At 39.4% G+C, this 26448-nt stretch overlaps 1 protein-coding gene and 2 long non-coding RNA genes across 3 annotated transcripts; 2 read left to right on the forward strand and 1 right to left on the reverse strand.

The window, feature by feature from the left end:
* Positions 1–6900: 6900 nt before the first annotated feature.
* LOC124877179 lies at positions 6901–7597 on the reverse strand. Its single transcript, XR_007040461.1, has 3 exons — positions 7475–7597; positions 7045–7391; positions 6901–6964 (listed from the first exon to the last, which is right to left on the reverse strand). It is a non-coding gene; the product is annotated as an uncharacterized LOC124877179 (long non-coding RNA).
* Positions 7598–8190: 593 nt separating this feature from the next.
* Positions 8191–13191, forward strand: LOC124878533 (phospholipase A and acyltransferase 4-like). Its single transcript, XM_047382516.1, has 4 exons — positions 8191–8218; positions 11503–11614; positions 11727–11986; positions 13010–13191. Exons 1-4 carry the CDS (start codon positions 8216–8218, stop codon positions 13118–13120), a joined length of 486 nt encoding a protein of 161 aa, XP_047238472.1. The 5' UTR covers positions 8191–8215; the 3' UTR covers positions 13121–13191.
* A 736-nt stretch (positions 13192–13927) lies between these two features.
* On the forward strand, positions 13928–24967 carry LOC124878608. Its single transcript, XR_007040829.1, has 2 exons — positions 13928–14073; positions 24849–24967. It is a non-coding gene; the product is annotated as an uncharacterized LOC124878608 (long non-coding RNA).
* Positions 24968–26448: the final 1481 nt, after the last annotated feature.

A 26448-nucleotide genomic window follows, 5' to 3' on the forward strand; every position in this document is an offset into this window, starting at 1 on the left:
TAATTTGTCATTCTAGCATAAAGATAAACTGCTGAGAGACGTGTGATTAGAGCACACAGCTCCTCGGGTGTCATGCCAGGTAGAAACTCTGTGAGAGCGTACGTGTGTGTGTGAGAGAGAAAGGTGCGTGGGTCCGCTTCTTGAGAAATTAAATAAAATTTCCACAGTTAGAATGCTGCTCCTCAGTTAGAGTTTTCAGAGATTCTGATGTGTTAAGTACATATCTGAGATAGACGTTTCTCTGAATGGTGATGGACATATTATTTCAAAAGGCTTCATGCAAAACGCTGCCAATCAGAACAAAAGATCCAGAGATGAGAAAGTGTACCTGTGGTACAAAGAGGCAAGTGGCTCAGCAATCACAAAAATTCAGTTGGTGATTGCTGCACCATATACACTTTTGAGGAAATAAACATAAGGATAAAAGGAACAGTATGTACATGTATATGTATGTACAGTCAAATGTTTTTATATAAAGTAAAAGAGAAAGGCAGGTTATATCAGAGCAAATATTCTTATTTAGTCCCACAGCAGAAAAGCTTCCTCAGGCTGTTAGCTGTTCACTGTGTTCATCAGAGAATCAGCCTGGGGGAAGAAACTGTCTCTGTGGCGGCTGGTTTCTGCAGACAGCGCTCTGTAGCGCCTCCTTAAGGTCAAACACTAAACAATTTGTGTCCAGGATGTGTGGGGTCTGCAGAAATGTTAGCTGCCCTTTTCCTGACCCTAGACCATGTACATGTCCTGGAAGGAAGGGAGGTCAGTCATCTCTGCAGACCTGATTGTTTGTTGTAGGCTGAACCTGTCCTGCTTTGTGAATTAGCCAAACCACACAGTGAACTACCACACATATGGTAGTTCTGTTGAATTATCTCTTTGTTTTTGATTACAAATATTATAGTGGGAAAATTCATGATCTCTTCTTGCATTTCATCACCAGGTATAACAGCATTAGAAATCCAGACCTGGCTAGCACTTTTACAATTACAAAGAATTACAGAGTTGGACATCTGGATCTGGACATTTGACAGTCCAACAGTCTAAAGTTGTAGGAATACACTAATGTAGACAGAATAGTAAGAGACCATCACCGCTGACCGTGAGAGGACTGTAATTCTTTCTTTCTGCTCTTGGTAGAGGAGGACGCTTTTTCTCTGTCTCCCGCACCCCTCCCTTATCTGCGCTGCTTCAGCTCTGTGTCTTGTCTTTTTGGAGCCTCTTTTTCCATATCTTCCGAGTTATGGATTTGGTCAGCTGGTCTCTCAATGCAATTGATAACATTTTCTCGACGAGAAGACAGGGTGGAGGAGAGCCCTCTTGCCCAGACGGGGACGTTTTTCTCAGGATACACAATGGACTCCTGGCAGAAGTGGAAGATTGTGTGTTCATCGATAATGTCAGTCGAGGATGTGGAAGATATGTATATAATTGGATGTTTGATATCAGGATTTCTGCTGTTTGGAGTCAGCGGTTACCTGGCATATCGAGAAATTTGGAGAATGTCAGCAGCTGTTCTGGCCATTGTGAGGCTGCCTGGCATGTATGATGGGATCTTCAGGCCGATCAGCACTCAGACTGAGATGTTACGTGAGCTGAATCGCAGACTGGATGTGATCCTTACACGAAAGACCAGGAATTTGGCTGTTTGGATTCGCCATTGAAAAGCACCAGCGAGACTCTCAAGGCTGATGGTAAATTAAGAGTCAGCCTAACCCAAATAATTGTTGTTTTCTGAATCTGGCTCCCCTGTACGACCTTGATGGCTGGCTATCTTTAACTTCTCCTGGAAGTTATGTAAACATGACGCTCTGCTCCCTCTGCCCCCTCCCTGAGGACATCTGTGGACCTGCTCAGAACTTTGTGGCCGGTTGATGAACATTCCAACGAACCATCAAGGACAATGGTCTCTGTGCCAGTGCTTCATGGACTTACTTGCACACATTCACTGCACACACACACATGCTCAAGATAAACATGTGCACCCCTCACACCACCTTCACCGATCCCGGCATGATGTTGTTTTGCATACGTGTTGCTTCTTTGTGCTGAGGTTCTTTGCAATCTCAGACTGTATCCTGCTAAGGATAAAGTGTGAAATATGATTTTTTTTCCTCTACTTACCTAATGTGGCCTCTTTTCTCATCTAGCAAGGGCAGCGCCTGTGAGTGGGCAGCAAAGCCTCGGTGACCCGTCCCCCCATTGTCTTGTGTCATGATGTCTGTTTGGATGGGTTGTACTGGAATTCTAATTTCCCCTCAGGGATCAATAAATTATCTTTGAATTTGAATTGAACTTGAATTCACCCTGGCGGGAATGACACCCGGTTATGCCAATCGGAGGTCACCAAAGTTAGTGTTGCTTCGGTGTGTAAGTTTGCCAAAACAATGTTGGACTCCATAATTTTCCGTGGTCCCCTCCCTGACCAGTGACGACATGTTTAGCTGCATGGTCTCATTCAACGGCTGGCTGTCTAGGTGGTGTCCTGAAAATGATGTGGGCTACAGTGATAGCTGGAGAACGTTTAGAAGAAACCCTGGTCTGATTCAGTTTAAAGTTTAAGACACCAGTGAATCCATTGCTCCCATTAAGGTGAAGGTTGTCTCTGGTAAGAAGAAATCTCCGTGGAGAAATGCTCCACCAATAAGAAGTGAATAAAGGGAGTGTTGAAAAGCTGAACGGAGGTGGTGATAAATGCAAGGGAGTCTTTCTTTTCTGAAATCATCAACATATTGCTCATCCCTTGTTTGCTACAGTCGACAGGTTAACAAACCCTCCTGTAACTGTAGCATCTGAGCTCCACTCTAACAAGGCCTGCAATGAATTTACTAACTTCTTTACTGAGAAAATTCAGAAGATTGGAGGACTAATCTGTACATCAATATCAGGTCCAGCACCAACACTGTGTCCAGTCAGAACAAATCTGGAAAAACTGATACAATTCTACCAAATCAAATACAAGAACTTAGAAGAAATAATACATCAACTAAGCTCCTCCTCCTGCTGTCTCGATATTTTAGCGACAGCTTTCTTTAAGAAGGTTCTGCCTATTATAGCGTCTTATTTGATTCAAAGAATAAACTCATCCATGTTTCAGGTGTTTTCCTCCAGGCCTTAAAAATAACAACTATCAAACCATTGTTAAAAAGAATAATCTGGTCCAGGTGTTCCTGCAAAATTAAAGGCCCATCTCAGATCTCCCATTCATCACTAAGGTTGTTATACAAGCTGCGTTTCAACACTTCAATACCTTCTTAACAATGACCAGCTGCTTTGACTAGATTCAGGTTTCCTGCTGACCACAGTAACCAGACCGGCCTTCTCAAGGTGTTCTCAAGGTTAGGTGTAACCCTAACCCTTCTCAAGATGTTCAATGACATCCGCATAAAGGCATACTGTGGAATTGTCTTGTTGCTGAAATGTGCTATGCAGATAAAAGACGGATAGGATAACCTTTTCTCAGGAAACTAATCTGATGGGCATCATGATGAACTGACCCTATATAACCCTATAAATGGTTAATTTATAGGGTTATTCTTTGTAATTTTGTAAAGTGCTAGCCAGGTCCGGATTTCTAATGCTGTTATATCTGGTGATGAAATGCAAGAAGAAATCATGATTTCCCCACTATAATATCGTACTCGTTGTCTTCCGCTTATCCAGGACCGGGTCGGGGGGCAGCAGACTCAGCAGAGACATCCAGACGTCCCTCTCTCCAGACACCTCCTCCAGCTCCTCCAGGGGGAGCCCAAGGCGTTCCCAGGCCAGCCGAGAGACATAGTCCCTCCAGCGTGTCCTGGGCCGTCCCCTGGGCCTCCTCCTGGTGGGACGTGCCTGGAACACCTCCCGAGGAAGGCTTCCAGGAGGCATCCGGTATAGATGCCCGAGCCACCTCAACTGGCTCCTCTCAATGTGGAGGAGCAGGGTCTCTACTCTGAGCCCCTCCCAGATGGCCGAGCTCCTCACCCTATCTCTAAGGGAGTGCCCGGCCACCCTACGGAGGAAGCTATCCGGGATCTCGTTCTTTCGGTCATGACCCAAAGTTCATGGTCACAGGTGAGGGTAGGAACGTAGACCGACCGGTAAATTGAGAGCTTCGGTTTTAGACACAGCTCTCTCTTCACCACAATGGACCGGCACAGTGCCCCCATTACTGCGGCAGCCGCACCGATCCGTCTGTCGATCTCCCGCTCCATTCTTCCCTCACTCGTGAACAAGACCCTGAGATACTTAAACTCCTCCACTTGAGGCAGGAACTCCCCTCCAACCTGAAGAGGACAAGCCACCCTTTTCCGGTCGAGTACCATGGCCTCGGACTTGGAGGAGCTGATCCTCATCCCAGCCGCTTCACACTCGGCTGCGAACCTCCCCAGCGCATGCTGTAGGTCTTGGCTAGAGGGGGCCAGCAGGACCACGTCATCTGCAAAAAGAAGAGACAAAATCCACTGGTCGCCAAACCAGACCCCCTCCGGCCCTTGGCTGCACCTAGAAATCCTGTCCATAAAAGTTATGAACAGGACCGGTGACAAACGGCAACCCTGCCGGAGTCCAACATGCACCGGGAACAGGTCCGACTTATTGCAGGCAATGCTGACCAAACTCCTGCTCCGCTTGTACAGATACCAGATGGCCCCTAATAAAGGGCACCCGATTCCATACTCCTGTCTTACATTTTTTATTACAGTTGTCTTAAAGAAAAACATTAAATGTAAAATTTAGACATAAAATCTTGGTCATCCTAGATAATATAATGCTACACATTCCATGTCAAACATGTCTGTGTTTTCAGAAACATGTTGTTGTATGGTGCATGATGAAAAGAAATAGCGCTGCAACTTATTGAGCTATTTGTAGTTTTTTGTCCATGTCAACATAAAGAAGTATTTCAACCATTTAATGAAGTGATCTTTGCTGTAACATGTAAGTTGCTCCACAAATAATGATGCATCAAAATCAATATTGTTATCAATGTTTGACCAAGTCAACACCCTCATCCAAAATATTCCACTTTGGTGTTTATTTTTTGGAAAATTAAGTTTTTTTGGGCAAAAAGGGCATAAAAACACATAAGACTTCAGAAATATGACAAACTATATTATTATGGATATGTCTGAAGATGTTGAAAAGATTTGATGCAGTGAAAGTGAAAATGTTTTTACATTTTTATTACATTTTTATAAGAGGTACAGTTTTGGGACATAAGGGTAAAAAGTGTGTGTTCAATATAAAGTTCAGTATAAAGTAATAAAAAGCACATTTTTGTATAATTTCCATCCTAAAGCAACACATACAAGGATTAATCGCTGTAAAATGTTCAGGAGATTGTTTTTTCTTCAACTCAGATTAAAAAGACTGTTATGCATTTGATATTTCTCTTAATCTGATGATCAGTGTGATCATTGTTTTTTTGCAAGTTTTAAAAACAATTCAGTTATGTGTCAGCTGGTGTTTGGTTTCCATGTTACACCCTGTCTACATATTTCATAGAAAACAATGACTGTAACCATAAGTTCAGGTTCTGGATCTAGACTTCTATCTCTGCTCTGAATATGAGGTTTTTTACCACAAATATATATACATTAAAAATATGTAGGCAAAAATATTTATAAATTAAATATGTTATATACTTAAGGAGCATTTATTAATAATATGTATTAAATATTAATAAATTAAACAAATACAAGCTGTTTTGTTTTGTTCAGCCTTATCTGTGTGTAAAAAGGAAAGAAATCCAGAAAGTAACGGAACCTGTTCTGAACAGGTTCTGTTACTTTCTGGATTTGTTTTTTAAACCACACCTGGATTCAGCAGAGAGGTTTTTATATCCCTGATCATCCTTCTTCACTTTAATTATCTCAGAGTGATAATAAAACACAGACCTCAGCAGGTGAGCACACCTTAGTTCTTATTAAACAGATTTAATGTAATGTTGGCAGATTTAGAAAAGTTACCGATTCCATCTTAGATTTTATGGCTTCAGTGAACGTTTTAAAAAGCTTAACCACAAAGTCACCACCTTTATTTCTTTTTAAAACCTTTGTGTATGAGTGAACCATCCTGTTTTATAAAGCTCTGTGTGGGTTTCCTGTTATGTTGTTAAAACCAGACTTCATCTGAGTTGGACGCCTCGGATCATGGACTCTGCAGAACCTGGTGAGTTTTATTTAGATACTTTGGTTAGTTTTGTTTTTCTCATATAAAACTAAGAAACTTTACAGAACATGTTGTTCATTCGAGTAATGATTGGTGTAAACAGGAAAGTGACCCCGAGTCGATGATTCAGGCTGCTGGTGGCGATGGTGTGAGCATACCATCTTTACAGACTTTAGGCCACTTAGTACCAACTGAGCATCATTTAGCCTACCTGAGTGTTGCTGAAAGGCCACAGCAAACCCATATTCTGATGACTCTTTCCAAAAGGATGAAGGACCAATCTCAAACCATCTAAACTGCTTTCTTGAACATTTCAATTCAATTCAGTTTTATTTATATAGCGCCAATTAACAAATGTCGTCTCAAGGCTTTTCACAACAGTCAGGTTCATACATTCCAATTAGTCCTAACCATTGAACAGTGCAGTCAGATTTAGAACATGAGTTCTCTGTGCCCCAATGACCTCTATAGCCAGCAGATCCCAGTCCAACAGAACACCTTGAGAATGTGGTGGAACCAGAGATATCCCATGGATGTTCAGAACACAAATCTGCAGGAGCCGTGTGATGCTATTGAGTCAATATGGACCAATATCCGACACCTTGTTGAGTCTTTGCCACAAAGAATTCAATCAGTTCTGAAAGAAAAAAATGGGATCCAGAACTAACAAGGTGTTCCTGACAAAGTTGCTATTGTTGTCATCATTTTGTTTACACTCTTGACCCACATGCAGAGGAACACTCAGGAGACAGAAAAGTTTAACAAGTTTATTGAAGATTTGGTTAATGGGTCTGGAACCGGATCTGGAGTCGTCACACTGCACAGAAACGGAGGACTGGTGAACAGATTGCAATTGTGAATGGACAAGACAGAAACTGAATGTAAGATGATGCTTACAGGAGGTGGAGAGGAGTCCAGCTTGAGAGGGGATTATTCAGAGCCTGGAAAGGGAAGTTCTGGAGCCGCCGCCTGATTCCCGATGGAACCTCTAGAGGAGTAGCCTGGAGGCTGAGTCAGTTTGAGGTGATTCAATAATTCATACACTAGATGCTTCACCTTGAGCGAGCCTTGTTTAAGTTGGTGCCAGAGAGGTTTGTTGGAGGGTGGGCAGTATTCGCTAGAGGCTGGTCCACAGGTTTGAGATCCCGGGGGCAGTCAGCTTGAGTCTGATCAGAAGGTTCTTTCGGGTTGCTTGTACTTGGTCTGGTAGATTCTCAGGATATGAGCCAGGACTTAGAACTAACCTGGGGAGGAGCACAACGAGAAGTCAGGAAACCACACTTTCTGGAACAATAGAAAATCAGTAACTTGGCCAGTAAAGAGTTACCACATTGGCAAAACACTCAGGCACAGGAGTGCTGACTGCCCAGCTTCTTTAAGCTCCTCCTGATGAGTGGATAACAGGTTACACCTGTTCCTCTCTGGCACCAGCAGCTCTGGCGGCATCTAGAGGCCAAACAAAGTAAGCAGCAGGCAAACACACAGCAAAAAAGCCCAGGCTCGGACAATTGTGTGTATTTAGTTTTTTTTACATAGTTTGAATCTCAGATAATGTTTAAAATATCATTGAGTTCATAACTAATAATGAGCCTTTAAATTCAGACTTTTTACAGTTTTTGTTTGCAAACATCATCTGATTCAGTTTTTGTCTTTAGTTTGACTCGTTTAGGTTCTTAGCAACAATCCAAAGATTCTTCAAAAACCTAGAATTGTCCCTTTCTGACAGTAATTTACCTTCTAATGGGGTCCGTCTCATATGTCTATAAAGGTTTTTAAATTAGTTGTCTTTTCAAGTTTTATACATGTTTGATTTTTCTGCTATACGCAGCTTCACTGAGCAGCTGCCAAGAACTCATTCCAACCAAACATATCAACCAGTTTCAAGACTTGCATTAAAACAGGAGCAGTGAGGTCATCCAGAAGACTGTTTATAGAAATTTAGAACAGTTTTATGTTAATTACTTTCAATACAGAAGGTTTAACACAATGCAATTCTGGATTTGGATATTTTATGTTAAAATCTTCTGATTCTTTTACAGAAGCACCTGGAAAGGAAACGATCACTGACATGGTGAGAAAAATTATTCTTAGTTTTTATTTTGTCTGTTTATAATTTATTTCTGTGTGTCTACAGGATGCTTCTGTGTTTAAGGTGAGAAAGACGGTCTTCTGTCCAACATGTTAATGTGTTTAAATGTTAAACAACATGAAATGTGTTTGATCCCAGGATGAGTTTATTGTTCCTGTCGGACAGAAACCTCAAATTACGTTTAGTTCAGTTCTAAATATGAATTCATAGTGTTTGGTCAAAGTCACCTGATGTTTATCATTATCAACCAGAGACAGATGTGCAGGATTATTAATGTGGATGATTTTCACCAGAAAACAAAAAAGTATGAGTAAACTGTACAGTAAAAGAAAAAGATTTTCAATTTAAGAAACATTGTACCAAAATACTTGGATCAATGAAATGTGCAACTGAGTAAAGTGATTTTGAAATGTACAAAAAGTGCATTTTATTTGTAATTGTTCTTAAAAAAACAACAACAGACTACAAAAAATTGGAAAACCTGTTCAGATACCACCAGGGATGTGAACACTTACTTAGTCTGTTGGAAGCAGTGATGGTTATAAAGACCAGCAGCTGCTGGGAGGAAGGACCTGTGATAATCCTCCTTTGTACACCTAGGATGCAACAGTCTGTCACTGAAGCAGCTCTTCAGTTCTGCAACATCTAACCCTAACCTTCATGCATGGGGTGGGAGACATTGTCCAACAGTGATGTTATTTTTGTTCTCACATCCTGCTGGAAGCCAGTGATCCAGTATCTATTGGGACAGATGATGGTCCACTCCTGACAGCTCCAGCTTGTCCCTCAGAAGTTACCAGAACTTAAACTAGTATGAATGGTTTTCTATTCTTATTTGATTATTTTAATTTGGCTGATTTCCAAGCATGTTTTCCAATCATAACCTAATAAAACACCAGACTGGTTCAGAACCGAATCAAATGCTGATTCTACAGAACACCTCCCTCTGCAGGCAGTAATTAAAAGCACACCTTCGTTTTAACAGTATCATTGGGTCTTGCTGCTTTGATGGACTCATAATCAGTCTGTAATTCATGGCAGTTGTGGTGGTTTTGAAGGTATGGGTTGGATACTTGAAAATAAAACTGGTAGGTCTTATTTGAACTCGCCCTGGTTCTCTGCAGGTCCTGCTTTCATTACCAAATTATCTGGAAACTCAGCAGGGTCCTCAAGGTGCTCAGGGGTTTATCTGCAGTAACATGAAACACAAGGAAAAGCCACTAAAAACTAATGTGAGAAAAAACAGATAGAAATCCAAACAACTATACTTTGAGGAGATTGGCTTTACTGACCAATACTCTGTTATGGAGTCCAACTCCCATGGTGCCGTCTCAGCTTCACGTGTATGCAGAGTGGACATTGGTTGGTTGTAAGCGTACTTTTTTTCCTCTTAACTCATAAATCACATTTATTTCATTTAAGGCAGTCCAAATGTGGCCAAAAACCAAAAACGTCAATAATAAAGTTGTCTCCTCCAAACTGTCCACATCCTGATGTTGTGGTGTCCATCTTCAGTCCTTGAGATCCAATATCCTGCAAGTTTTAGATGCATCTCTGCTCCTGCACATGATGTAGTGTATCAGTAAGTTCTGCAGATGGAAGGTAGAGATATGGATTTATATCAGATTTATATCAGGTAGAGATATGGATTTATATCAGATTTATATCAGGTAGAGATATGGATTTATATCAGATTTATATCAGGTAGAGATATGGATTAATATCAGATTTATATCAGGTAGAGATATGGATTTATATCAGATTTATATCAGGTAGAGATATGGATTAATATCAGATTTATATCAGGTAGAGATATGGATTAATATCAGATTTATATCAGGTAGAGATATGGATTTATATCAGATTTATATCAGGTAGAGATATGGATTAATATCAGATTTATATCAGGTAGAGATATGGATTTATATCAGATTTATATCAGGTAGAGATATGGATTTATATCAGATTTATATCAGGTAGAGATATGGATTTATATCAGATTTATATCAGGTAGAGATATGGATTAATATCAGATTTATATCAGGTAGAGATATGGATTAATATCAGATTTATATCAGGTAGAGATATGGATTTATATCAGATTTATATCAGGTAGAGATATGGATTAATATCAGATTTATATCAGGTAGAGATATGGATTAATATCAGATTTATATCAGGTAGAGATATGGATTTATATCAGATTTATATCAGGTAGAGATATGGATTAATATCAGATTTATATCAGGTAGAGATATGGATTTATATCAGATTTATATCAGGTAGAGATATGGATTTATATCAGATTTATATCAGGTAGAGATATGGATTAATATCAGATTTATATCAGGTAGAGATATGGATTAATATCAGATTTATATCAGGTGTGCTGAACCAGACACGTCTAAAACACACAGCTGGCCTAAACAAAGACAATTTTAAAGTTAAGGTTTGTTTAGAAGGTCTAATGTGTCTAATTCTACCTGAAAACATCAAAAGCTAGATTTTATGAGGTCAGTCTGAATTTGGTCCAAACTAAGAACCATAAGAACCATTATTTTAATCACTCTGTCCCTTCAGACACAATCTCTATAGACAAATGCATCACAAAGGACAAGTAGACCCAAAAGCATGAATTTAGCATCAAACGGGTTCTTTAATGTTGTCAGTTGGTTCTGATTCTCCGGTCAGGGAACCTTTATTCAGAAAGCTAATTTACATGCAAGATGATATCAGTGTACCGCACTGAATAAAGCATTAAATTGATGGCAAAATATCTGAGAACGGGTGCGTGGTGTAGAGGTAGAGTATGAACCGTATACAGAGGCTATGAGTCGGTTCGATTCCTGACCCTTGACCCTTTGCTACATGCTGTCCCCCTTCAAAGATCAAAGTAGGTTTTCTTCTCAACAGAAGGAAAGACATTTGGAGGAAATTAAGAGCATCATGTGATTTTAGTGTGAGGAGGTAAACTGGACCATAGTTTGGGGGAAAATAATCAGGCTTTAATCACCTTTCAGAGCTGCAAGGAAGAGCAGAAAGTTTGAATGACATGGATCCATTTATTCTTTGAATTTAGACTAATGTTAGAACTTACATCATGCATCTGTTTTTATTTGCCTTCTAGTTTAAAGGATAAAAAGATCACAAATATGAAACGTTTGAGGAGCAAAACATCCAGCAAACCTGAAGACTAAGAAAGGAATAATAATAAAATAGCAGATATGATTCTTCTAACTTCAACCTTTTCTATCTTTAAATCTGAGAACGGAGATGAACCGAAGCCTGGAGACTTGATTGAGATCTTCCGTAACGTCTATGAGCACTGGGCTGTGTACGTTGGAGAGGGCTACGTTGTTCATCTTCTGGGACCAGATGGTGAGTCCACCACAAACCGACGTTACGTCTCTGAACAGGAACCAGTTTCAAAGCCACAGTCACTAAAACACATTTTACAAAAGATCTCCTGTCATTTGGTTTCTCTTTGAAGGAAGTCTTTCGTCCTCCAGCACCATAAACCTTCCCATTGGGAAGAACAACGTCCTGAAACAGAAGCTACTGGAGGTGGTGAGCACTGACGAGTGGACGATCAACAACCTCCACGACCAGGAGAAACAACCCCGCCCTCCGGAGGTTATCGTGAACGAAGCCCACAAACTCGTGGGCACAACTCGATCATACAACGTCGTCAACTACAACTGTGAACATTTTGCAACTGAGCTTCGCTACGGCAACGCTGAGTCAGAGCAGGTAGGTCCAACTATGGTGGAAACCAAAACGAGATGCCTTCAGAAGACAGAGTTTGGTACGTTAGAGATCAGGGTTTGTCTGAACAAGTGAAAAACTACCTTCTTGGAGCAAGGAGAGAAAGATGAAACTGAAAAACCTCAGAGACCCTGAGGAGACCATGTAGAACTCTGTAATCAGTGTTCTGATGTGGTCCGAACCCAGACTGGACCGACCTGAAGAGATTTATTAAGAACATGTTTGTTGAGATTTCCTCAGAAACCTTTGACAAAAATAAATCACCTGAACTCTCCTAATAAAGCTTCTGATGCTGCACTAAAGGGCTGTTTCACAGTTTTAAGGAATCTGGAGAACATCTGATCTTCTCTAGACCCATCAAACCTGAACTGAGAAGTGATTTAAATGCAGTTAAAGGTTTATGAAATCTTTTTCTGACTTTGAAAACATGATCACTTTAGATTGAGAGACACATGAAAAGAACAACTGTAGACTTGATGAATCTGGGCTGAATTCTTCTTTATTAAAGATAAATTCTCTAAAATCTGATGAAACTTTGGATATTTGTTTAGAACATAATCCTGTTTTAAACTTCTCCAGAACTTCTCCCTGACCTGTCTGTTGTGTTCCTTGGTCTTCATGATGATGGTTGTTCTCCAATGTTCTCCAACAAAACCTCTGTGGCCAGAAACAGAACAGATGCATTTATAATGAGATGAAATCACACACAGCTGGACTCTGTTTGCTAATCAGGAAACTTCTGAAAGCTGTTAGTTGCTCTGGGATTTATTTTGGGTAATCAGAGTAAAGGGGGCTGAACACTTTCTCATGACACAGTAAAATATTTACATCCATGAATCATGTTCCTTCCACTTCTGAACTATGAACTACTCTGTGTTGGTTTATCACATAAAATGACCGTAGAATAGAGTGAAGTTCGTCTCTTTAAGGTGACAGAAGGATGTGAAAAGTTTCTACTGTAGACGTCAAACCTGGATTCATCTGTTCCTCATTTCTCCTCATTTCCAGGTAGAAGAAGCTGTGAAGGTCACACTTGGTGTGACTGGACTCTCAATAACTGTGGGAGTCGTGATCGTGGCTTTTTTACTTTGGAAGACTCAAAGGTCATCAAGTAACTGATGTAAATTTTAATTTTAAATGATTTAAACCCATTTTAGATTATTTGAACAGTTTTATTTTGGTCTTGAAGACAGAAGAAAACAGATGTTTTCTTTTCTAAAGCTGGCAGAGGAGGCTGCCGGGTCGGTTGGGTCGGACTAAACTGCTTCATCCCTAATGAGATTAAATGTTTGTTCAATCTTTGCAATTATCTGCCTCAGTCATCACTCACTCATCCACTGGACTTATTCCAATTATGAATAAATCAGAGACATAAGAAGCGTACTCACCCCTGATAAACTGCCAGGTTTTTGTGATCATTTAAAAACTTCTACTTGTTCTGTGACACATCCTCTAGAATTCAACTGAAAAACAAATATCTTTGGTCTAAAATTATAAAAAAAACAACCTGGTTGTATAATTGAGTACACATCAAGCACCAAATGATGTCTCCTTGAGTTTATCTTCATGCCACATCTTTATTTGGAAATAAACAGGAGAAACAATTATTATTAGATTAAGATCACTGTTTTTATCTCATGTAAAAGATCATGCAGTAATTTGCACATAATTCTAAAATTATTTCTCATTTATTTTTATAGTTTTTTTAATCTTTCAATCTTTGATTTAGAAATCTCTGACTGAGAACAGGAACAGTGAACTGGAGCCAGTGGTTGAACTCATAAACACATGATATCTGAACCACAAGATATTTCATTTCCTGTAAAAATACATTTATGGAAATGAAACTGAATGGCAGCTGTGGTTTAAAGACCCGACAGTCATTCAGGGATTGTTTTCCATGTCATAAATAATAGGAGAAGAAACCAGACCCAGGGTACATCTAAGAAAGTTTCAACATTAGACAAATTTATTTCATGCATATTATAGATTTAAATGCAAATAAAACCACAGATTTATAGAACAGAGTCAAACTAACCAGCTCATGTTTTGACCACAGAACCAGGTACCAGGTAGGTCACTAATCACACAATCTGATTGCTACTTTACAAACATTCTGATTCTCCAGAAACCTGGAAAGTATTTTAGATAATTGCATTTGTCAGAAGCAACAATTGATTGTAAAATATTTTCACTACCTATATTTTACATGTTTTCCATTTTAGACCATCTTTGTGAGAGTCTGTCTTAACATTTGCTTTTTTGGCTTGGTATGGCGGGCTGCACAGTGGCAGAGTTGGTAGCACTGTTGCCTTGCAGCAAGAAGGTCCTGGGTTTGATTCCCAGCCGGGGGTCTTTCTGCATGGAGTTTGCATGTTCTCCCCGTGCATGCGTGGGTTCTCACCAGGTACTCTGGCTTCCTCCCACAGTCCAAAGACATGCCTGTTAGGTTAATTGGTCTCTAAATTTCCCTTAGCTGTATGAATGAGTGTGTGCATGGTTGTTTGTGTGTTGCCCTGCAATGGACTGGCGACGTGTCCAGGGTGACCCTGCCTCTCGCCCATAGACTGCTGGAGATAGACACCAGCTCTCCCACAACCCACTATGGAATAAGTGGTAGAAAATGACTGACTGACTGCTTGGTAGGGCAACTTGTCCTTGAAAAATAAGAACTGTCTGGTCAATTTTGTTGAAACTGCCAGCAAAATCATTGGCATTCAACAGCGCCCCCTAGCTGGAAAAGGCCAAAACCATCCCAGCCAGCAGAAACCACCTCCTTCTAGAGGAATTTGTTCTCCTTCCTTCAGGTTGAAGGTCCATGTTGCCAACTACAAGGTTCAATCTGTTCAAATATTCTTTGTCTTAAGTACAATTAAAGCTCTAAATGAACTTTGACCAAATTTGGCACGTTTTAGAATGTTTAACAGTTTTATTGTCATTTTTAATTCTTGTTGATATGTTTGATTGTGATTAATGGTGGACGTTGTGTTGAGATGTAAGGATTATCTTTTGACAGTTTTTGTCAAATTTCTTCTTGTGGTCCAATAAAGAACGGAAATGAACTGAGCTGAACTCAAATAGGTTTCTTGTTTCTTTGGATTGTTCTTTAAGGTCTTCCCTTTGAAAGATTTCATCATTAGTTTCTATTTCTGCATTTGAAAGACTCTAAGCAACTTACAAATGAGGATTTAGCAATGTAGTTAACACCAAAGCTGACAATAAGCTAAAGATTAGTGCTGCATACATTTTTGCTATTGAAGCAAAACATCAGACAGAACCAAAGGATCTTGTGTACTTGCAAAAGTACACAATGAGTAATCTCTGGACACATCATTAATTATGACATTAATGCTATTTTCTTCTGAAAGCTTAGCACTAACTGTAAAAACAGTTTATGTTTCTGTTCAGATTTCTGTTTTTGATTGTGATTTTTTTCTGTAGTCTTTAGTCTTTAACTTTTTCAAAGTTTTTTAGTGATGTGTGAACCTGTATGCCATACATACTATCTGAAGACAGTATTGAGGTCAACTCTGAGTCTGATGATTCTGATTATGAACCAAATTATACAAATTCTAGTCACATTTCTCCATAAAAGACATTCCTGTCTAAAAGTTGTGAAATAAAGTGGTCATCTCCAAGTAAACACCAGGGATACTTGAGAGCAGAAAATATAATAAAGATTTGATAGACATCTAGTCAGCTTTTGAGCTACTATTTTCTCCAGATTATTCGAGAGACAAGGGCTGTCCGACGGGAAACAGAGAAAACTGGCAGCTAGTAGAACAATGTGGGTCGAGTGGGTTCCATACCGGGTTGCAAAGGAGCCTGTGCCTATCTCCAGCAGTCTACGGGCAAGAAGCGAGTTTACACCTTGGACAGGTCGCCAATCCATTGCAGGCAACACACACAACAAACAGCCTTGCACACAGCCATTCAGAGCTAAGGGCAATTTAGAGAGACCATTTAACCAAATAGTCATGTTTTTGGACTGTGGGAGGAAGCTGGAGTACCTGGTGAGAATCCACGCATGCATGGAGAGAACATGCAAACTCCATGCAGAAAGACCCCTGGCTGGGAATCAAACCCAGGACCTTCTTGCTGCAAGGCAACAGTGCTACCAACTCTGCCACTGTACAGCCCTCAGCCACTTCCACTGCTCTATAACCCAGGCCCTAATATCACAGTGGGTCCAAGGCTAGAGGCCTTCAGATGTTGCTGCTTATTTAGGCAACATATGCCTTCCAAACTGGCAAAATACAGCATAAATATCTGAGCAGCATGTGATGCAAACACCAGTTATCCATTAAACTTGCCGGTTTACACTGAATAGATTCAGGAAACAAGGCAAATGGTCTTTGGGGGCACAACACAACCTTTGACAGTTTCTTCACAAGCAACAATTTGGGTCAGGAACTTCTAAAGAGAAAGAATGATTGGGACGGTTCAGAAGAACTCCTTGCAAAGAACAAGGCCTCTCAGTCTTCCATGCCTACCTTCACAAACAACACAGCCTTGATATGGCATCACATTCCTGCCAAAAATCAGAGGAATGTATTAAGCAATCACAACAGCGCATCTTTTAATCGAGAGAGCACATAGCTGTGATCCCGGGCGTCCACCTTTATTCGAGAGCTTTTGAACGCAGCACGGTGAGCAGTAAAACACGCCCCCTGCACCCATCTGTTCCAATGTTCGCCCTCCCAGAAAAATGACGCTCTCTCGTTCTGTTTAGTGGCGTATTTGTCAGTTGGGGGCAGAAACTCTTCTGATTGATCTGATTGGCTGGATTTTCACCTCATATCCGGTCACAGCTGGCACAGGACATTGCCTTAAAAAACATTTCATCAGGAACTGTTGAGGTAGGAAAACTTTACTGGTCGTCAGTTAATTCTTACATGACTCCTCACCTCTCCCCGACTCTTTTTATTTGGCACCCAAAGGACAATCCTCAGTCAGAGATCAGTTGTACGTTTCCACAAGTTTATAAAAATCCAATCTGAATTCAGAGAGGGGACATCACACTTACACTGGTACCTGGAAACGTCTGTGTGTTGTCCGTTTTGGACCTTTATATACCCTTCGCTGCTACGCAGCACACATATACGATCATCCAGTCTGTAAATATCTCCCCAGCAACAATATAACCTCATATCCAAAGAAGAGTACATCTGGTTCTTCTCTTATAGCAAACTTATCCTGTCTGGCTCCAGCCTTGTCTCCTTCCCCAATTTATGACCTTGCCCTCTCTGTGCCCTGTTCTCCCCTGTCTTCTTCTCCCCCATCGGTGATTCCTTATCCTTCACTAATTTATGACTTTGGACTCTCTACTTCCCTCCCCAAGGACCTTGCACTTTCTATGCTTCACTCCCTAAGCTTGACCCCCTCTGCTCTATGTACACATGCCAGTTACACACATAAATACTTTATATTCTACAATCCCTCTTTTGAACTCTCATAAAAGAGTTCACAATCTAAAATGTCCTTCTAAAAATAAGTAGAAATAAGTAAAAATATTACTGTACTACCTGTAAAAGAGAAAATCATTAAAAAACATGTATCCATCTCATCATGCGTCCATGAATTCACACTCTGAGTCCTCATCCACACAAAGTTAAATCATAACCTGAAAAAGATACAGAAACATCAAAATGTAATATAAAATATAAAATGTCCGCCAAACGGTGTCTTCTGGGGTGGAAGGAAAGCTCCACCACTCCCAGTGAGAGAAACTCAATCATTCCGCCTCTTCTTCTGTCTTTGGGTTCAGTGTGGTGTCAACATTTACACACAGTATTTAAAGAGTATGTGGGTGTTATCTCAACTTAAAAGAGTTTGTGCTTTACGGCCCTGAACCGTCCTCGGGTCAGGGGTAACAACGTTATCTATGAGCAGACCCATCTGCTCCTGGTTTTGACAGCTTCCTCCACTAACCCAGATGTTCTGAAGAAAGAGAGGTAACCTAAAGGTCATACACTTTGGAACACCTTAGAGCACTTAATACAAGAATTTACATTAGAACTCCTTTCTTCTGGTACTGAAAACAAATTATAACAACGGCGGAAATGAACACATTTCAAATTTGTACCATAATGATAAATATCAAGCAATAAACATGAAAGTTGGATAAAAGCATCCGATATTTCCTTCTCAGAGTCAGTTTCGCTGTCAAAGTGGGAGAAAAGAATTTGGCTGACCCTCGCTGTCCAGGCAAAGGAGCCTAATAGCCACCAAATGTTAAGAAATTAAGGAGAATAAGAATCATGGCGCATGTTTGACTGTCTCTCTGTTGCAGACGTCGCCAGTCCATCATCCAGAGAAAGGTTATGTGTAAATGTGTAGAGGTCTTCTCTGTATGTTTCCTATGTGTCTCTCACTGTGGTGTGTGTGCAGTGAGGCAAATGACCTTATGATTTCTAACTTTCAGGCAATGCGATGGCCTTAAGTAGATTCTGAAATAACGTTGCACTGCCCAAGGGATTATTGTGCCCTTGTAAGAACAGTGTTCTTCAACCACCTCTTCAATCACTCGCCAGTGATCAGCTTACAGTTCTTTGTCTTGTGGTGGTCCGCTGTCCTCACACCTTTCAGGCTGTGGATGATCCAGTTGGAAGATGACTTGTGTCCTGGAAGCCAGATGAAGCTGTAGGAGCTGGAGCTTTCCTGCAGCTTTCCTGGGTGTCTAGTAGGATCTGATATGGGCCATTCCAGCCCTGGACTTCCTGTGTTTTCTCCTAAATTCTCTGACCAGAATCCAGTCGCCAGGAATAAAGGACTGGAGGGTGGAAGTGGCTGTTCCTGGTAATGCAGCCTTCACCATCTGTGAAACTTGAGAAAACACAGTGGACATGTTTTGACAGTAAAACAACATCCTATCTTCACACAAAGATGTGGAAGAAAATGATCTTGGAAATATCCCCATGGAACTTTATTCTGACATTCCCCTCTTCTGGCGCAGGGTCCAACCCATGAGACAATCCAGCAAAAGGTTTAAACAAGAATGTTCTAGTAACCAAGATCACATTACATAGAACCAAAGAAATGAATTCTGACATAACTATGTGTCACTATGGATTTAATGAAAACAACATAAATAAAATCCAGATGTTTTTAACTGTAATTCAGTTCCATTAACAACAAAACACAAACTTTAGTTATTCAGTTCATCAATGTCTCACTTAGAAATTAGTCACATATCATCCTGATTTGTCTTGTATGAAGATGAATATTAAATTAATGGACATCTAATGTAATTCAGATGCATAAATCCTACAAATTCAATCTAATAAATAATTCCCACCAAGTATAAAGGCATGACTCAGATTCTTTATCAAAAATATATTCCTTACTTTTGCATATCTTGAACTGTCAGTTAGCTTAATGGTACCAGGGAAACTTTCAATCTAATAAATTACCAATGATTCGGTATGCAAAACTAATTCTTCAAACTAGTTTAAACTATTTCATTAACTTTTTAATAATAAAACACATAAATCTAAAAGTCATCCTACATCCAAAAAAACATGTTATTAAGGCAACAATCACTACAAGCATTTTGATTCTATTGTCTCTTAAACAGTGTTAAAACTCAGGGAGGGAGGTGCTGAGCGTTACCATGGGAGCAAAGGTGTGAACCAACCTGGTAGGTGGGCGGAGTCAGGCAGAACTAACCTTTGATTGACAGCCTATGGGCGGGACCACAGTTTCTTCATCCCATCCCACATTAGTGTAACTTAAACTGCAAAACTGTTAACATGAACCTACCTCAGAAACAAGCTGCTTCTTAACTCTCCTGAAAACTTAAAGTTTTAATCAATCTAGGATTTAGAAACATTATTCTAAACATGGATTATTGTTTCATGCAACATATAAACAAACATTTATTCCATCAAAACAAACAAAACATCAAAGACAAACAAATGGACAAATTTGAAGCTTCAAGAATTCAAATAAATTTTTAACAATCTCTTTTCAGAATATGTTTTCTCAACCATATCTTTTAATGCTATAATTGATCAATTTTGTTATGACAATCTTCAGGATACTTTTTAAAAAAATGAGTGCACATAGTCCAAAGAGATCTCAAACTATTTAGAAGCACAGCAACAGTTTTCTCTTAAATGAATCCAAATTCACTGATGCTGAAACCTTTTGCTAATTCTTTGTACTGTAACTCTGTAATAATAATAACTACAATCCTGAGAGTTATTGTTATAATTCTCTTTTTGTTTGACTCAATTTGATCGCAGCTGCATTCAAGAATTTCTCTGCTCAGGTTAAATGTAAAGAAGTATTTTTAGCCGGCGTTGACATTTTTATGTTATACCCAAACAAAACAAAAACTGCAGTGTTTAACTTAATCAGAAATTAAGATAAGAAACTTGACTCCAAACAGGACTTTTTTCCACATAGTGTTTCAAAGGGAAGACACACATAATTTTCCTTAATTTGGTCTATTTAAATTTTGAGAGTTGGGGAGAGAATTATTACTAGAACCCCTCTTTAATAATCCAAATGCTGATAAATGTTCCAATATTTTATCTCTTAGTAATCTGAAATTACCTTGTGTACCTTTCTACTCCTATGTATTCTTTTAATCTTTAAACCCTAAGAAATCAAACAAGGAGACTGGAGTTTGAGCCGACCATCCTCTTTATTGTTGAGAGAGCCTTTATTTCTTTTCTTTTCCTAAAATGAAGGACTTTACTTGTCTTTATTCTGTTATAAAAATCCTAACCTTGGCTCCAAAACAAAACTCTTCAACCCCAATCTGTGTTCCCCAGAGTAGAAATCTTGAGCATTATTGCATTTCAAAGCCAACAAATGACTGGAACCCATCATTGGCTTAGATCTGTTTTAATAGGTAATCGGTCTACCTTTAATTAAGTATTATAATTTTATGGACCCAAAATCTATGGCTTACGGGCTTCAGGAGTCCAGAAACCACAGGTTGAGTACTACTGCATTGAACAATGATGTTGGCTCTCTTGGAGGATTGGCTAAATATCCCCAGACCTGTTAGTGTATTATTTCTGCTTGGACAATAATCAGATTTAAAAATCACTAGTTCACAGCTCCTAATTTACCTCAGATCATATTTGCTTCTAACACAGTTCATAAGAAGCTTCAGACAAACATTATGCTAAAAAAAACCAAGAACAAAACAAAAACACAGATCTGTTTTAAAATAAAGAAAAAACATGCTTTAAAAAACTTGGTACTTGTCGGGTTCCTTGAGACGACATTGTTGTAAATAAGCGCCGTTTAACTAAATAATCTGAACTGAAACTATCTCTGTAGTTATGCTGCTATAGACTTAGGCTGCTGGAGGACATAATGGCCACTTTCACCCTCTTCGCTACATTCTCACACTACTCTCCAATTTTGCATTATTTGCTGTTATTTCAGTTTTTAACTTTATGTTCTCTCTCTTTTCTCTTCCTAGAAGCTACACCTGGCCTGGCTCTGTGTCTACCTGTGACACCTTTCTGGAGAGGGGCATCGTCCGAGCTTCTGCTGGCAACAACTTAATTCTCACCCTCTACCGATGCTCCACATGGCCCTGTCTTTTAGTGTTTAACCCTTTCTCTCTCCTAGACATGGCTACTGACTGAGCTTCTACTGTGACTAACTCTATGTTCTCTCTTTCAGACTCTAACCTTGAAAACTGGCTCAGAGTTTATCTGTTCTTTCTTTCTAGATGAAACGACTAAAGGAGCTACATCCATCAACATTTACTTTTCCTTCCCATAGAAAGTACTCCTGGATCAGTGATTCTTTGTTCTCTTTGTGTCTCTGCTCTGTTCTCTCAAACCCCCAGTCGGTCGTGGCAGATGGCCGCTCACACTGAGCCTGGTTCTGGTTCTGCTGGAGGTTTCTTCCTGTTAAAACTGAGTTTTTCCTCTCCACTGTCGCTACATGCATGCTCAGTATGAGGGATTGCTGCAAAGTCAACGCTAGTGACTGTCCACTGTCTCTACATGCTCATCCAGGAGGAGTGAATGCTGCAAGTCACTGACTGGATGCAATCTGCTGGGTTTCCTTAGATAGAAAAACTTTTTATCCAATTTGAATAATAAACTGAATCTAACTGAACTGTTCAATGGTTACGATTAATTGGAATGTATGAACCTGACTGTTGTGAAGAGCCTTGAGACGACATGTGTTGTGAATTGGCGCTATATAAATAAACTGAATTGAATTGAATTAATGTCTGAAGTTGCTGGTGTAGTTCTTTCATCTAATGGACTTAGCTAAAAAATGCAGAGTTGTACTCTTTTCGAGACGTTTTTTCCAAATATACAAAAGTGTGTTCTTTTTACTCAAGTAACGGCAAGTACATGGATTCAGAAATTGTTTTCCCTACAGCTGTTGTTCCTAAGATATTTTGATAATCGGACATGTATTGTTCAGGCACTGTCGAGGCACAAAACACTTGTGAAGTGCTGTACATTGTTACACGTTACAATAAAATGTGCTGAAAAGTTTCAATAAGCAGTGTTTTTTGAGATTTTATTTTGGTCTTATTGGCACTTTTTGTTAGATACATTTAATAGGATACATATATTTGTCAATTTCAAGTTGTAAGTCCACTTCTGAAAATATGGCTGAAAATGAAAAATAACCATTGTAAATGTTCTTTTCTTCTCAATTTAAAATTTTAAAATCAGTGTAGATATTAACAAAGCAGTCATTTTCATAAACATATTATAACAATTGCATTGAAGCTATCTGCATCTTTAATCCTGTACCCTAACATCTAACTTCATCTCCTCTTCATCCTCCTTTGGTCTTCTTTCAGTCATCCATTCTGCTTCCACCAGTCTAACAATCCCTCTCCTATACATTTCCAACCCATCTCAAATTGGACACTTTTAAAAAAATATGAAAGGTAAAACATTACAAGTTATGTATGTGACATATGAAATAGACAATTTTAGTGTATGACCCAGTGTCAATGTGCTGCTGGCCTTACAAAGTGTATCATGGCTGTAGTTCATTACAGATCAGCTCTCTTAAATGAATCTCAACTGTTTGGTTCACGTCATTTGAAAAGGACAGATTATACTCAGACATTAGGTCCACACAGATATTGAAAACGTCTTCATCACATGGGAAGTCTTTGAATGTACACTCCTCAACGCAGAGTGAGACTTTGTCTACTGGGACAGTGTTCAAATAGTCTCTGCCTCCATACAGGTGTGGACCGCATACATAATGGGGTGATGCCCATGAGGTGATCTTGAATTGTGGACTTGACGGACTCTGTGGTTGTTCCAAGTCAGTAAAACCTCATCAAGTTCCTCCTAGGATGCAAATGCAAACACAAGTTATAGAGATAATATAATTCTGCACATTAATGACACCTAAGGGTGTAACCAATAGATGGCAGTATTGCATAGTAAATAAGGTTAATGTTTAAAACGTTTTTGGTATTGTCCTGTACTAATAACAGCATTGAGGGGTATCTATGACATATCTGAATGATTTTCCTAAAGCAGAATTGGACCAGGGACTTGTCCAAAAAGTTGTCTAAAAAGTGTCCATCTTCTCTTAGTTGGTGGAATAAGTTCATCCAAAACCAAGCACATTCACTTCTCAGGACGAGCCACCATCATTCAATGCGCTGGTTTCCAGTGGTTGGACCAAATGACACAGTATTACTGTGAGCTTGGTCCTCGGAAAAATGCAAAAACCGCTGAAGTTCTGCAATATGTCCATTTTCTGTTCCTAGATCAAGCCTGACTCTGGCAGGGCAACCCCCAGCAGCAATCACAGCGTCCATAAAATAGCCACCCATTATTTTAGGGTCATTGTTTGTTTTATGAGCTTCTAGCCATAGCATCTTCCTCGAGAAACCGTCGATGAATCCACTGATTGCAATTCCAAAAGGCTTAATCTTGTGGCAGCCATCAATGTGCCAGACGTAGCTTGGCCCATGACTTGTGATATCTGTAGCCCGTTTCTTGCCCTCAGATTAATACCTTCATCATCAAGTAATCGGAGCAACAGTCTGTTACAATGCCATTTCCCCAATATTTTTGGTGCATCCATCTGTAACCATGGTACTGACCTGACAGCCCCAGTTGTTGCTCAATAATTATGTTGCCACTTCTGCCACATCTGTTTTGTTCTTACGTCGCCAGAGAAGCTTTTTGCATAGAATTTGTTCAATGGTCCGTTTACTCACTTTAAATCCATGTGAAGTCTCAAGCAAATCAAGTATTTCATTTGTTGTAAAGCCATCTCTAAAGTACTTTACTACCAAATCAAAAGCCATGCTTTGGGGACTGCTCCAAATGATCAAATTAATGTGTTTGGAAGAAACTTTAAAACTCAAAATTATGATTTTTATTCTGGTAATTATGACTTTAAAAGTCGAAATTACGACTTCCTGTTAGGCTTTTATTTTGTCTTACATGGCAAAAACGGGCTTCCATAACTTGGCATTTGTTGCTTCACGAAGAAGAAAGATCTTCAGTTCTAGATTCAGCAGAACAAAGTGACAACACTGCTTTTGAGTGAATCTGCGGTTAACACAAATGAAAAAGCTACATAAACAATGTAAATACATCTTGGAGCAAAAATAGAAACAATTATCATGAGAAATGATGCTGCAATACAAAATGAGCTGAGTGAGCCTGAAGTTACCAACAGGATGGACCCAAGCTTTGCTTTAAAGACAGGAAGAGTACAAAGTTTTTAACTGGACTATTTTACATGCTCATCCAGGAGGAGTGAATGCTGCAAATCTCTGACTGGATGCAATCTGCTGGGTTTCCAGCAGGGTTTCCTGCTGGGCTGGGAGGGAGAGTCCGGTGAATGGATTATTGATCTGTTTGTTCCACAGCATTGATGAAATCCAGAGGGTACTGAAAACTGCAGTGGTGCTGGGCGAACAGGTAGTCCACAAGACGAGGTCGAAGATGGATAGCGGGACAGAAGCCAGTGGTGGGAATCTGATCCAGGTAACAACGGAGGTCCTTGTAATGGCGCAGGTAACCAAACTAGACCCAAGGAGGACAGGGCTACTGCTGCCAACAACCTAATGTTTTATGGGACACAGTAGATTTAAAACTATATAAAAAAAAAAAAAAAAAAAAACGAGAGTTAAATTAATAACTAAACACTTCAACATGAAATTCATTTAATAGCCAATAAAATAAAATATATTAAAAACCAACTATACCTGACGTGCAGCTGAAACGTAGCACCTTCTTAAAATCTGCAATATAAATACTGACCTTGAAAAGAGGCTCCTGCGTTCAGTTTGACAAACCACACAACCATGATACAATACCTGATTTTTTTTTTTACCACAGACTTCAACAGCAGAGGCATAATAATCACAGAGTTATGACAAACATTTCTGATCATGCCACATCCACTCCTTTATCTACTTTTCAGTCAGAGGGGGAGGAGCACCAACAGGTGCTACTGGGTACCATAACAGAGATAAATGAAATAAAAATGTATTTCTATTTTTCAATCAGTTGTGCTCAAGATCAACGTTGATTAGCAGAGATGATGAAAACTCTTGAAAACAGCTGATTTCAGTGTTGGTTTAGTTTTACCGTCACTGACTCAGGAGCGCATCAGAGGGAGGATGACGTCACTTGTTTTCAGCATTAAGTTAGTTTTCACTTTCAGTTCAAGTGGAAACCGACAGGTAAGAGACTATGATCGATTTAAAAACAATAGAGCCTTAAAAACAAAGCCAACGTTGTCCGAGTTAATGTGTCAATGTGTTATTAAGACGTCTGAAGACATTAAAGTTATTTATTTGACGTAATAAAACAAGTATTATCGTAGGATAACTAGATATGTGTGTCGCAGCAGGTTGGTTAAACATGGCGATCTCCAGTAGGCCTAGATCAATAAAAAGATCCAGGTAGGCCTATGTCGTTTCTGGCGTTTAAATAGCAGCGTTTCTCTTGGCAGGAACAGAGTCTTACAACACTGAGGATCACACAACCGTAGCAACATGTATGCATATATGTAGTAGATGTAGTATAATCTGCTGAAGAGAAAAGCTTAGAAATAGATCTGATGCTGATTCATCAAAAACTTTCATGGAACAGAGACATATACTGTGCCTCAAATGAAATACATTATGTACTAACAATACTTTATTAGTAACATAAAACATAAACATGATTACAGTGAAATTTAGCCTCAGTATTTATCAGTATTTCAACCGAACACATCGTTAAAAAATAAACACTTTGGCAGGAAACTTCCCTGTATGTATATATGATCAAAACACTTTATGCTGTAGTTTTATCTTTAGTGAACCCTGAATTTCTTTAACTGATGTTGTTTATCTATCAAGTCAATAAAGATATTGTGGAGCCACAAATATAGTGCAGAGATGGTTGGTGAATTATGAAATATCCAGTCTGTCAGATCTACATTTCCTTTTACTGGTGGTCCAAATATTGTCTAATAGG

This window comes from Girardinichthys multiradiatus, chromosome 12 (genome assembly GCF_021462225.1).
Source record: "Girardinichthys multiradiatus isolate DD_20200921_A chromosome 12, DD_fGirMul_XY1, whole genome shotgun sequence".
Classification (NCBI taxonomy): domain Eukaryota; kingdom Metazoa; phylum Chordata; class Actinopteri; order Cyprinodontiformes; family Goodeidae; genus Girardinichthys; species Girardinichthys multiradiatus.